The sequence below is a fragment of the Prunus persica genome, chromosome G6 (assembly GCF_000346465.2).
Source record: "Prunus persica cultivar Lovell chromosome G6, Prunus_persica_NCBIv2, whole genome shotgun sequence".
NCBI lineage: Eukaryota > Viridiplantae > Streptophyta > Magnoliopsida > Rosales > Rosaceae > Prunus > Prunus persica.
The window spans coordinates 27,815,620-27,829,915 of record NC_034014.1 but is presented as its reverse complement, the minus strand read 5'-3'; the positions used below and the strand labels follow the sequence as shown (position 1 = coordinate 27,829,915).

The window sequence follows — 14,296 nt, the reverse complement described above, 5'->3', positions numbered from 1 at the left end:
CTTTCAACTATGTACTTTGAGCAGTATATATTATGTCGACGTGTCAATAGTTTATTGGACAAACATGGCGGGACTTTAGGGAACAAACATGACGAGATTGAAGAGAAGGAGACCATTTAGGCATTTACCAAGAACTGCCACTTGGGTTTTTCAACAAAGTTCAAACCTTTTAGCTTTCTCTCCATCTTAATGAGTTTGGCTAAATTAAAGCCTCTGACTTTAGCTGCAAAATCCACTTTGAATCACAAACCCATGTCCAAAACAACCATAAATTTGTCAATTTTAGAGACCCATTTGCCCAAATGCCAAAATCTCAAGCAATTCAATCCCATACTCTCTCAGATGATCCTCACTGGCTTCATCAGGGACACATATGCTGCAAGTAGAATTCTCAAGTTCTCCACCGACTCTTCCTTCATTCACATTGATTTGTCCCTGAGAATTTTCAATCTGATTGAGGACGCAAATGGGTTCATTTGGAACACTATGATGAGAGCTTATATACAAAGAAACTGCCCTCAAAAGGCTTTAAATTTATACAAACTGATGGTGGATAAGAATGCGGAGCCTGATAATTACACTTACCCACTTTTGGTTCAAGCGTGCGCTATCCGGGTATCAGAGTTTGAAGGAAGACAGATACATAATCACATTTTGAAGACCGGTTTTGATTCAGATGTTTATGTTCAGAACACATTGATCAATATCTATGCTGTTTGTGAGAATATGAGTGATGCCCGGAACTTGTTTGATGAAATTCCTGTTTTAAATCCAGTGTCTTGGAATTCGATTTTGGCAGGGTATGTTAGGGCTGGGGATGCGGAGAAGGCAAAGCTTATATATGATCGGATGCCTGAGAGGAACACAATTGCTTCGAATTCTATGATTGTGTTGTTTGGTAGGACAGGTTGTGTAACTGAGGCTTGTCGATTGTTTAATGAACTGCCCGAGAAAGATATGGTTTCCTGGAGCGCATTGATTTCTTGTTATGAGCAAAATGAGATGTATGAGGAGGCTTTAGCTCTGTTTCTGAGAATGGTTGCTAATGGAGTTATGGTGGATGAGGTTGTGGTGGTCACTGTTCTTTCTGCATGTGCACGCTTATCAATTGTCCATACAGGGAAATTGATCCATGGGCTAGTTGTGAAAATTGGAATTGAAGCTTATGTTAATCTTCAAAATGCCTTTATTCACATGTATTCAAGTTGTGGGGAAATTATGGCTGCCCAAAAACTGTTCAATGCAGCCTACCACTTGGATCAGATATCCTGGAACTCGATGATATCAGGGTACTTGAAATGTGGTTTAGTTGAAAAGGCTAGGACATTATTTGATTCCATGCCCAAGAAGGATATCGTGTCGTGGAGTGCAATGATATCAGGTTATGCTCAACATGACCGCTTCTCAGAAACTTTGGCATTGTTTCAGGAGATGCAGCTTCGTGGAATCAGGCCTGATGAGACCACTTTGGTGAGTGTTGTCTCGGCTTGCACTCATTTGGCTGCCCTTGATCTCGGCCAATGGATTCATGCTTATATAAGGAAAAATGGCCTTAAGATTAATGTATTTTTGGGAACAACCCTTATAAACATGTACATGAAATGTGGGTGTGTGGAAAACGCATTGGAGGTTTTCCAGGGGACTGCAGAAAAGGGAGTTTCTACTTGGAATGCTCTTATTCTTGGGTTGGCAATGAACGGGTTGGTGGAGAAGTCACTTGAAATGTTTTCAGAGATGAAAAAATGTGGCGTGGCACCTAATGAGATAACCTTTATTGGAGTTCTCGGGGCTTGTCGACACATGGGCTTAGTCGATGAGGGGCGCCGCCATTTTGATTCCATTGTCCAGGAACACAAGATAGAACCCAACGTTAAGCATTACGGTTGCATGGTTGATCTTCTGGGGCGTGCTGGTATGCTCAAGGAGGCAGAAGAACTCATTGAGAGTATGCCAATGACACCAGATGTTGCTACTTGGGGTGCCTTACTAGGGGCCTGTAAGAAACACGGGGACCACGATATGGGAGAGAGGATAGGAAGAAAGCTCATTGAGCTTGATCCTGACCATGATGGGTTCCATGTATTGTTGTCGAATATATACGCTTCAAAAGGTAACTGGGATGATGTTCATGAGATTAGGGAAATAATGGTGCAACATGGGGTGGTAAAGATGCCAGGTTGTAGCATGATTGAAGCAAATGGAATAGTTCATGAGTTTTTAGCAGGAGATAACAAACACCCTCAAATAGAGGAGATTGAGAAGAAGCTAGATGAAATGGCTAAGAAACTGAAGATGGAAGGTTATGCACCAGATACGAATGAGGTTTCATTTGACATTGATGAAGAAGAGAAGGAAACTGCTCTTTTCAGACATAGTGAGAAACTCGCTATTGCCTTTGGGCTTATCTGTACAAGTCCGCCAACACCAATAAGAATAATAAAGAATTTGCGAATATGCAATGATTGTCACATGGCAGCAAAGTTCATCTCGAAAGCTTTCAATCGAGACATTGTGCTGAGGGATCGGCACCGGTTTCACCACTTTAAGCAAGGATCTTGTTCTTGCAAGGATTATTGGTAGCAGACTAGTATTACATAACCAAGTTGGTAAGAACATTATTCACCTAGTTAATGTTGGTTTATTGCTTTAGAACTTCTCCGGTTCTACCAAGAACTGGAAAGGCAGGGTGTGGCACCAACATGATGCTTTTGCAATCAAGCTACGTGCACTGACCACACCAAATAGATCATGGGGTTGAAGATCAATGCAGTTACTACTACCTCTGCAAGGTGAAGGAAGGCATTGAAGTTTATTATGTTGGATAGAGGGATGAATTCAGAGTTCGAGAAACCAGTGGTGGACATCTAATGGAATGATCTGAACTGTACAAAAGGTCTCATGTTTCTTTCTTTTTCATGGTCACTGGTTCTAAATCTGAAGACACTCTCTGTAATAGCATCCCACCATATAATGATGTGAGCAACAATTACAATAAGAAACTTGTGAGCATTGATTTTAAGGAATCTCTTACTCCAGTGAGCTTGGATGCTGTTTTGTTAGAATTTAGAATTTGATACGGGAGAGAACTTCATAAGGTACAGTGAGATGACAATGCAATTCATTAAATTCGATGTTGTTTAGCCGTTTCTTTGTTGTTTCATATTTATGGCTGCATGTTAATTCAATTCTTTTCGAATAATATTGCAGGTTTGGAGAGCTGTTAACAAAGAACTCTTGATTCTCTGGAAAGCAGGATTTTTCCCAAGATCGTTTTGTACATGTTGGCTTATAATAAAATAAAAAAACTAATCCTCTTTACCAGGCTGCCCAGTATCATATTCGTTTACAAAAATCTGAGGACATTCTGTTTTTGTCAGTAAGGTGTTTCGGCTTCTGTTCAAGTTCCATCAACTAGGTCATGCATAGAGCAATTTAAATCATTTATGTGCTCTGCCTCTTTCATATGCAAAATCATAACTTCCAAAACTCCATATACCAACTTTATATGAGAACCCACCTTATCTCCTACAACAAAACTATAAACCTGGTTTCTTACCTCAATCCAACTCCTTCCCGCCTCTTTCTTATTCTCCATACCTCTCATCAACTTCCTTGTATTCGCAAATTCCCCCCATTCACCTTCAGCTGCATAAATATTTGACAACATCACATATGTGCCCACCATATTTGGCCTCAAATCTAACATCCTCCGAGCAGCCACTTTGCCTAGATGTGGAAGCTCATGTTCTTTACAAGCTCCAAGAAGTGCACCCCAAACAGACTCATCCGGCTTAAATGGCATACTCTCGATTAATTCATAAGCCTCCTCAACTCGCCCAGCACGGCCTAGCAAATCCACCACACACCCATAAATGTCCTGATCTGGAGTAATTTTATAATCATTTATCATAGATTTGAAATACCTCAAGCCTTCATCAACGAGTCCGGCGTGACTGCAAGCACTCAGAACTGCCATGAACACTATTTGATCAGGTCTTATACCTGATTTTACCATCTCATCAAATAATTCAACAGCCTCTTTTCCATATCCATGAGCCCCATATCCGATCATCATGGAAGTCCAAGAGACTAAATTTCTATGAGACATTTGACTGAAAATTTTGTGTGCGTCAGTTATGCTTCCACACTTGGCATACATGTCAACAAGGGCATTAGCCAATGCCAAATTCTTATTAAGGCCTCCCCGAATAATTCTGCCATGAACTTGTTCACCATAGTTTAAAACTGCTAAGTTAGCACATGCTGATATGACGCTGCAAAATGTGAAGCTATTTGGACTAAACCCTTCTGTATCCATATGCGAAAATATAAGTAGGGACTCTTTAGAATCAAATCTTTCATATCCGGAAATTAAGGTGTTCCATGTGATCAAATCTCTTTGAGGCATTTCATGGAAGTACTGATTTGCCTCTGATAAACAACCAAACCTGCAATACATGTCCAGTATCGAATTCATGACAGGAAGATTGGACTCAAATCCGTGTTTAATCACTGCTGAATGTATTTGCTTGCCAAAAGTATGCGACCCGATTGAAGCACACGCTCTAATTGCAATTGAAAAGCTAAATGGGTTCAGTTCTGCTCCCTCCTGTTTTGCCAACACATTCAAATATTTCACGTACATTGCATAAAGTTATGTACACTGATCCGAAGACTGAATTCTACATATGCTGTAACAAGATATTTACATATTACCTATAGAATTCTTCGAAAAACCAATTCGTTTAAGGAAATGTGTAAGGATGAATCAGCCACGTACCAGCAACATTTGGCGGAAAACTTGAAGCCCGCTATAGCCATTACCTCTGTGAGTGAAGCCAGTGATCAAAGTAGTCCATGACACATCATTTTTTTCATGAATATCATTAAAGACCATGCATGCGTCGTCCATGCTAGCACAACAAGTAGCATACATGTCCATGAGTGCATTTTCCACATAAATGGATCCCTGCATGCCTTGCTTGATAGCCCCCCCATGAACCAATGCACCACACGAAAGAGCTTTCATGCCTTTACAAGCCTTCAGCACACTAGAAAAAGTAAAAGCATTTGGCTCCATTTCATTCCTCACCATCTCACAGAACAGAGCCCATGCATGGCTGTGGTGACTGCAAGACGTGTACCCAGCAATAATAGCAGTCCATGCAACCACGTCTCTCTCCGGCATTTCATCGAACAGCTTACGTGCTTCTTTGATTAATCCCCTTTCAAAACATGATTTAATTAAATTTGTAGCTAAAATATTGGGTCTTTTTGGTAAAATTGATGGGTTTGAATGGGTGGTAAAGTTCCGGGCCCACTGAAGTGAGTTTCTGATTATGGGTGGCATGATATGGAAATGAGTTCTGGATAGTGAATTTTGTGTGCTCATTTGTGCCGCACAAAGTCTTTAAACTCCTATTAATGGTGTTCCAAAGTATGCAATTTGGTTCATCTATTGAACTGAGAGACTCTTGTAGACGTGGATTAGGCGAGTTGGATAAGACAGTGAGCCCGTTCCATTACACCCAAACTTGAGTTTGTAAATTAAATTAATTTAAAGTAATTCAAATTATCGTTGCAAAATAATTTTTTTAAAATACTCTTAAATCAATAGATTCTATTCTATAAAAAAAATTAAAAATAAATAAAAATAAATATCAGTGGGTTCATATTCCAGGACATACCGATTACACAAAATCCTTTGAGATGGGCTAAAGGCCCAAAAGTTTTGTCAAAGTAGCCTTGTGTTGGCCACGCGGCCCTTAAATTATTCATATTTTAATATTATTTTATGTTGGAAATTAGGCTGTTTTTCCTTTTTTAAATTGGCGGATTCTTTTCTACTATTCCTAGTTAGATATCAACCAACCTCCTCTATATAAGGCACACTCGTCGACTATTGCTGCCACCGAGTGTACACACATATAGCATACGAGGGTCTCTCACGAAACCTTGAAAATATCACTTTTCTGACTACTTTCCCGCACTTTCTCGGCCACCAAACATCCCAGGCATGTTCCTACTGAACCAAATTCTTCTGGTTTCTTAGGAAAATTGCTCTCATTACTCCCTGATCATAAAGGTAGCATCTTTCTCGTTCCCTCAAATTTCCTCAGCAGCCAAACATGGGTTTATGTGTTTTTTTTAATTATTATTTTTTATTTTCGAAAATGTTGTTTGGTTGGTTGTCTGTTAACTCTTGCACTGTGCTAGAATACTTGTCACTGTTTCTTTGAGTTCTTGTCTACTTGAGCAACTGTAGGTGTTTTACTTTAACACAGCATATTATTTCTCTTTTTATTTTATGGTTTGGGGCAGAACTTAGAGACTTTGGGCTTTTCTGGTTACTAGTATGGATTCTCTGTTTTATTTTTTTGTCTCCCTTCAGTAGTTGTAATTTCTTGTCCTAGGTATAAAGGTTGCAACTTTTTTTATGTACTTTATTCTTACATCCATGCAATTATAATTGTTGCATTTATTTTCACCTTTTTGATATTTTCTTTGTAATATTATAGTAGGTGAATTTTGCAAGTTTTTTGTGCTAGAACGTGAGGTGGAATTTTGGCTAGTACTTTGGAGAGCCTTGACTTTACATTAGCATGTGGAATCCCCGGAAACAGTAAATTATGTGGAAAGTGAATCAGTCTGGAAGTATCATAAACTAGAACCTGTTTGCTTTGTTTGTCACTTTCTTTATCAGTTAAATGAGTTAGGGTTCTTGTTCATTCGCTTGTGATATATCTCCCGAGCTGATTTTGTTAATAATTTATGAGAGAAGAGTGAATTCAATAATCTGGATATTGTTCTTCTCCAAAAATAAATTTAGCCTCATAAAGGTTATAGTTCTAACTAACATGTGGTGAGAAAACGGTAGCATTTTAACCTACTCTCTATCTCTCTCTGCCGCACTCGCACGCACGCGCGTGCGCATTTGCTTCGTGCATATGGATTATCAATTCTTAAGTTGTTAAGATCTATTCTTAAATTGCAAGATAATGGAATTATAAGATCTGTTATAAAAGTTGCGGGTTTGTGTAACGGCATTGTTAAGACCATCTCTTAAATAAAAGAATCAGGGTATCATCTTTATATGCATGAGAATCTTACTGAATATCTTGACTCAGTCTGGTGTCAACTTGAGTTGCATTTCTATCATATACTTTTAGATTCTGTGTGTCACTCTGATTTTGTGATAAGTTGGCTTTCCTATATTGGCGTAGATTACCATCATTGCTTGTAACTCAAATATGATTATTGTGTATGGCTTATTTTGATACGCTTATGGTAACTATTAGTGAAACATCTCCTAAATATATATTAATCTTTCCTCTTGTGGTTGAACTTTGTCTTATGTACATTACAACCAGTAAAGGGAGGCATTATTGTAGCAGAGAGGCAGACAGCCAGACATGGCAGACTTAGAAAATTTGCTCCTTGAGGCAGCAGGAAGAACCAATTCAGCTGGGAAAAAACGGCAGCGACTTCCACCTAGGAAGCAACGTGGAGGTTCCTATTCTGATGACGGAAGTGACTCCAGGGATGAAGACTCTGATTATGATCGTAGTTATGCAAGCAGGAAGCCCTCTCGAGTTCCTCTGAAGAAGAGGCTTGAACATGAAAGGAGCAGTGATGAAGAAAGCGATTATGGCGATGGTTCTGACCATGAGGGTGCAAACAGTGATGACTCTGATGTTGGCCCTGATCTATACAAGAATGAAGCTGACCGAAAATGGCTGGCAGAGTTGAGTGAACTTGAAAGAGAGATGATTTTGACAGATCGAGCAGAAAAGAAAGATGGTAAGGATTTTATGGAGAAATTGAGATCAAAGAGAGGCAATGCAAGATCTACCCAATCAAGGAAAGAGACTTCTCCTCTTCCATTGTCTCGCGGTGTACGCTCATCAGCTAGGACTGCTGACAAGTCAGCTGCTATGGACGATGCATTGAATCAATTACGAGCAAAACGTCTGAAGCAACAAGACTCAAAGGCTCACCATAAGTTGAGGGACGCATTAAGAGCAAGTGAAGGTAGCCAGGGTACTTCACCGATCAAGAGCAAGTGGAGTCTGAGTAACTCCAGTCAAATTGAGAATGCAAGTGGGTTACACAGTGAAGATGAAGCATCAAGTGCAGATGGTGAATTGCTTGACAGCGATGATGACGTGTCAGAGCCACCAACATTTCAGGAGATAAAGGAAATTACTATCCCAAGGTCAAAACTTGCAAAATGGTTTATGGAACCATTTTTTGAGGAGTTAATTGTGGGTTGCTTTGTTAGGGTTGGAATTGGGAGATCATCAAGTGGTCCTGTCTACAGGCTTTGCATGGTTCAGAATGTGGATGCCATGAATCCTGACCGGCAGTACAAGCTAGAGGGTAAAGTCACACATAAATATTTGAATTGTGTTTGGGGCAGTGAAAGTTCTGCTGCCAAGTGGCAGATGGCTATGGTCTCAGATTCTGCTCCCCAGGAGGAGGAGTTTAAACAGTGGTTTAAGGAAGTAGAGCGTACTGCTGGCCGAATGCCAAGCAAACAAGAGGTATTAGAAAAGAGGGAGATGCTTCAAAAATCGAATACATATGTTTACTCAGCAACCACTGTGAAGCAAATGCTGCAGGAGAAAAAGTATGCCTCATCAAGGCCAGTAAATATTGCAGTTGAGAAGGATAAATTGAGGAGGCAGTTGGAAATTGCAGAAAGTAAGGATGATGAGGTGGAAGTTGAGAAGATCAAGACAAGGCTCCAGGAATTGGAAGCATCCAGGCAAACCCAGGGGAAAGATACCAAGGCCTTTAGATTAGCTGAGATGAACAGGAAGAACAGGGTTGAGAATTTTAAAAATGCTTCAGGATTGAAACGAGTGAATATGAATCTGAAAGCTGGGGAGGCTGGTTATGATCCATTCTCAAGAAGATGGACTAGATCGAGAAATTACTATGTTGCAAGGCCTGGAGGAGGAGGTGATGAAGCTGCTGAGGCAACAGTCGGAACTGCAGGTGTAGCCAGTAACGAGGACAAAGCAACAGCAACAGGAAAGAGTGGCATGGAAGCAACAGAGGCAGCGCTGGAAGCTGCAGCTGGTGCAGGGAAGTTGGTTGATACAAGTGCTCCAGTGGACAAAGGGACAGAGTCAAATATGCTGCACAATTTCGACCTGCCAATCTCGTTGGCTCCACTTCAGAAGCTTGGTGGACCTCAGGGCGCTCAGATTGCATACATGACGAGGAAACAAAAGATAGAAGCAACAGTTGGGTGCCAAGTGCGGGACGACGGGAAGAAGCATGCTTCGACACTGTCTGTTAACGACTATATCAGAAGAAGAGGGCTTCTCAACTAGATGCTCTACCCCGCTATCCGTTTAAGTAGTGGTTTGTAAGCTTTGCTTCTTTAGTTGGGTGAAGCCGCTCTTATAGTGTTATCGTTAGTCTAAATTTATATGCACCTTTCCAGGACTGTTTTTAAACCCAACTTTCAAGGAACTTTCAGTCCATTTTCTCTAAGTCTATCATATTGCATTATCTGGTTTACTGTTACGAATGCAAATTTTATGCTCGGTACTTAGTGAAAAAAGATCAATGGGTCCATAGCTCAATGGTAAGAGCATTTGCATTAATGGTCTCAAGTTCAAATCCCAATGACACCTTCCCCTCTCCCTTTCAAACTATGACAAACAAAAAAAGGTGGAAAAAGGCAATTTAATGAGCCTCAACTAAGTGAACAAACCATTCACAAACCTGGTAATAATTATATATTTTTAAAAAATAAAAAATACAGGTTTTCTCTAAGGAAATTTCAAAATAAGTCCGAAAGTCCCTCTGTTTGAATGAATGAATTGAAAATTATATAGAATTTTTAAATGACGGAATTTAGATCTTCATTGTTTGAATTTATGACATTTAATACTTTCAACATTTGGATTTATGTATGTCGAATTTTGTAAATGACATAAATTATAGTGAAAAATGAATTACTGCTCAATAAAAATTGCAAAATAACGCCTCTTTTGAGGGAAATTAAACTCGGGAATCTTACTTTTCAATTTTTACGATTTTTTATGCGCATCATTTAATAAGTTTCTTGCTTAAGTTACCAAACAATGGAAATAACAATTTCTCCTCTTCAATTTCCGACTTTTAGCCAACTTCTGAGTTATTTTCCTCCATCCAAACAGAGTCAAAATCATACTCTTACTCTGTTAATACAATATAATTCAATTATACATTATTCGGTGTCAAGTACATTAAAAGATACATGGAGTAATGTAAACATGTAGTAATTGTTACAAGTACATACAGATGACAGATTACCTTTCCTGCGGCACCCTTAATATTCCCACCATACCTGGTCATTTTAGTTGCTCATTCCGATCAACTCAACTGATTAATCGGATGGCAAAACAAATGCAAATATCAGAATATAAGAAACGAAAACTGTATAATGCACTTTGAAGTCGACGACTGTTCTCTATCCACTTTTTAGTACCCTATCCTAAACTTGTTGCTGTACAGTACAAATGCCAAATATTTGCCCTTGAAAGAATGAGTCTCATTATATGAGAATCTGAGACTTAGCAGCGCCTCTGGAGCATTTTTTGCGGCCGCTCTTGCTAAGTGCACAAACACAGATCTCAAGAAGTTCATAATCTTCGTCCCAGAATAACAAGGCCGCCTTCTCCGGATTCTCCAACAGCATTTTAGTTGTGAGGTACCCAGCAATAGTCCATGTTTGGTACAGTCGCGATTGCTTTCCGATAAACTTCCCCGTTCTGGTATCGTAGTATTCAGGCCAGCGGTCTGATCGAAGCCTCTTCTCAGCCAAATCAGCTGCCTTTTGAGCTAGATCAATTCTGCCCATCTTGAGGCACGCCAATGTGAACTGAAATAGGATAGCTAAAGAATTTGAGAGGGAACAGCTAAATTTGAATACATACTTAAAGAAGAAGGGAGGTATGCTGAACATGACCATAGATCACATTTTTAAGTCTCTGCTACCTTCCCTGCCTAACTTCTTCACTGAACCTAAACTACATAAATTCTGAAAGTTTCCAATCCCATAATATACAATGGTTGTATCATGACATCCAATTCCACAAAAATGAGAATTCCTCAAAGTATTTATCTAGCCAGGCAAGGCTTACCTGCCACAGGAGTGTCGGCCAAGATCCACTATTATGATATGACCAAGGGCTGTAGGAGTCAAGACAAACATATTTCAGTGATCATGAACAAATTTGACGGTACAACAAGACAATTAGCAAAAAATGTGCAGGCAACTCACGTATTCTTCGGGTCACTGCCAGTTATTATACGCCACTCTTCAAATTCCAAGGCAGGATAGCATATCTTAAGTGGCATATGCCCCACAAGATCATCCCATTTGGCTTCTATCAAATTCAGTACAGAGTCATTTTGCTTTGGAGTACCCAAAGATGAAACAATGGACCAAAGATTTCCAAGAGTGAAAAACCTAAAGTCCATGTGAGCTGGTTGTAGATTGCCAATAAAATACCCGCCTTCCTCTGGAATCCAGTCCATTAACCACAAAGGAATTTGTTCAGGGTAGATATTGAACTTGTTGGTGGCCTCTGTAGAGTACTCTTCTGTCTTATATCGATATATCTCATTTATCTTTTTCATATCCACCCAGTAATATTCTCTGATGTGGAATGACAACGCGCTGAGTCTGTTGTTGATTGCCCTTACCAAAATGTTGGATCCATCATTTAGAGCAAGCATCTCACGGGAGCACCGAAGAGCTGAGTAAAATAAGGCCTGAAGAATCATATTTGGCACAAATGATATTAGCCCAATGCGATACATAATTTAACTTGAATATGCTGCACTAAAACCGATAACACATGGCTGTCATAAGGATGGAATGACCATATAAAAACTGGCATGGTATCATACAAACGGACATGAACAGGACGCAGCCCAAGATTCTTAAAAAACAGAAAGACGTGAACAGGAAGCATAGTTTAAACAATTTTCAGTATTTATGTTCAACAAGGAAACCACCAACATCGTTAATTTGGACCTATAACCTGTTCCACGTCCTTTTTTACAATCTCTAAAAGGGCTCTAAGTGTGACATTCAAACAAAGTAGCCCTCTTATTGTAGACTACAGAAAGAACATAAATTGATGAATACTTTAACATTAATAAGCACCCTCAAGAACTATGCAAGAGAGCTTTTCAACTCACTTGGATCTCAAGGGGATGACCATGGATACCCATACGTCGGTCTATCATGCAGGAGCCATCTGTGACTAAAAGAGAAGGAAACATATCAAACCCATCAGTTAAGCACAGGTTCAGGATCATTTTCAAGCCTGTTTGAACATCCACCCTTTCCTGTAATGCATAGTCACCAGTTATCTTTCCATAAGCCCTCAACAGAATAATCCACCATAATCCTGCCAGAGAAGTTACCCAAATAACAAACCATTAGTCATTAGATACTACAACAGAGGAAATTCTTTAAAAATGAATTCCTTCCAAGAAAATCTACAAGATGCACAGGATGAGCACCCAATAACACCAGGATGGCAACAGCAGCAGACTGTGTGCAGCATCCTATAAAAGAATCACATTTTTCATTGGCACAACCAATAAAGTTCTGATATACTTACCAGAATCCACAGGTGCAACCCGGCCAATAGCTGATTCACCAAAATCGGGATCTAAAACTTCTTCGTATTTATTCCCATCGAGAGGCACAGTTCTAACTTTAAAACTTGCAGGCATCAATCCCTGCCCTGGGCTATAGCAATCAACAGTTTTCTCCCAACTCTAAGATGAAAGCAACATATAATTAGGAATTCAAGAAACCTGAATAATTAATTCAAGGTACACTAGCAAAGAGCGTGGTCCACATAAAAATTTACTGAAGTTATCTATAACATCAATAACTTGAGGGAGAACCATTTTTGTTAAAATATATAGCAGTTGATACGTATCACCACAGAAGAATGTAAAGCTTCACCAAAATCAAAGGAATATATGTTTTGGAAAGAAAATATGCATGATGTCAATCCTTGAAATCCAAAATTAGCAATGTCTAAATGAAATAAAAAGGAAATTTGAATATTTGACAACTTGTTAATTGATAAACCAATGATAAATAAGGTTCCAAACTTTCTATTCATATGGGTTAATCATTCATTAAAAAACTGATAACATGTATAATCAATGCTTGAGAGGAACGAAGTTCGATAAGTGGATGTGAATGATTACCTGCAATTGCAATGTATGAAGAAGGAAGTTCTTCACTATCTCTCCTTCTCCCTTAAGCAAGAATGCAAGCGCTGACGGAACAAAATCACGGATAAAGACCTGATCATAATTCAATGTTTGCTTGTCACCGGGATCATTTGCTGCAACAGTCCCCACAGGAGTCCCACAATACGTCACAACCGAATCCCTCAATAGCTTCCATGCGTCCTTCTCAATATCTGAATACTCTCTCTGCGCATTCACAACCTTAGCTTCATCCAAACCTTCCTGATTACTTATATTCTGTTTTTCATCACTAACTTCTATCCTCGACTCTTCCTCTCTCACAACATTCTCATCCTTATCAATTCTTTCCACTGTCACAGGTTTGACATTGATACCACCCTGAACATATATCCTCTCAAAATTGTTCTCATTCACACGAGTCTCAATCGACGTCGAAAGGTTTCGAAACTTGGACGCAAGCCTAGCAATCACAGAAACACCCCTACTAGTTGTGCCAACACTATAAGACCTAGATATAACCCCAGATTGGCCAAAACTCCAACTGGGAACCTGAGAAGCTTTGAGTGCATCATCGAAAACGTGTCCAGAGGCCGAAACACGAAAAGGGTTGGTGTGAAATTGGCTTATCTGCTCAAAATTGACGCAAAAATTGGACAAATTTCCATTCTTTGCTAAACCATGGTAGCATTTTGCAGGTGGGAACCCGAAAAGCGCCGAGTTTCGACAACTAGTTAGGATTCTACAAGTGGGTTTCATTGTCCAGTGACAAAGCAGACTAAGGGAATTCATAACAAAGAATAAGAAATCTGATTGATGAGCAAATCCAAAACTTTAAAAGACGTACGATATATTATAACTATATGCATATACAGCTACCCTGTTCCTTTGAAGATTGAGATATAGATAACAGCGTTGGGGTTTTCTTCAAACTTACAGAGAGGGAAGCCGCTCATCAGAGGAAGAGAGATTGTGGCAAAAGAAATGGTGTCTGAAAATTTTGGATGAGAGATTGGCTCAGATTAAATAGGGAAGTTAGCTTTTATACGTAAGC

The 14,296-nt window shown here is 39.5% G+C and overlaps 4 protein-coding genes across 4 annotated transcripts; 2 read left to right on the top strand and 2 right to left on the bottom strand.

Moving 5' to 3' along the window:
- Positions 106–3,371, top strand: LOC18775382 (pentatricopeptide repeat-containing protein At3g62890). The gene is made up of 2 exons (XM_007207490.2): positions 106–3,095; positions 3,208–3,371. Exon 1 carries the CDS (start codon positions 190–192, stop codon positions 2,578–2,580), a length of 2,391 nt encoding a protein of 796 aa, XP_007207552.2. The 5' UTR covers positions 106–189; the 3' UTR covers positions 2,581–3,095; positions 3,208–3,371.
- Positions 3,379–5,831, bottom strand: LOC18773330 (putative pentatricopeptide repeat-containing protein At1g56570). Its single transcript, XM_020565133.1, has 2 exons — positions 4,781–5,831; positions 3,379–4,609 (listed from the first exon to the last, which is right to left on the bottom strand). The coding sequence occupies exons 1-2, from the start codon at positions 5,390–5,392 to the stop codon at positions 3,398–3,400; spliced, it is 1,824 nt and encodes a 607-aa protein (XP_020420722.1). The 5' UTR covers positions 5,393–5,831; the 3' UTR covers positions 3,379–3,397.
- Positions 5,888–9,523, top strand: LOC18775213 (protein RTF1 homolog). The gene is made up of 2 exons (XM_020565381.1): positions 5,888–6,085; positions 7,371–9,523. The coding sequence occupies exon 2, from the start codon at positions 7,413–7,415 to the stop codon at positions 9,339–9,341; it is 1,929 nt and encodes a 642-aa protein (XP_020420970.1). The 5' UTR covers positions 5,888–6,085; positions 7,371–7,412; the 3' UTR covers positions 9,342–9,523.
- On the bottom strand, positions 10,174–14,258 carry LOC18775567 (alkaline/neutral invertase A, mitochondrial). Its single transcript, XM_007208269.2, has 6 exons — positions 13,240–14,258; positions 12,636–12,795; positions 12,208–12,419; positions 11,282–11,775; positions 11,142–11,190; positions 10,174–10,879 (listed from the first exon to the last, which is right to left on the bottom strand). The coding sequence occupies exons 1-6, from the start codon at positions 14,032–14,034 to the stop codon at positions 10,553–10,555; spliced, it is 2,037 nt and encodes a 678-aa protein (XP_007208331.1). The 5' UTR covers positions 14,035–14,258; the 3' UTR covers positions 10,174–10,552.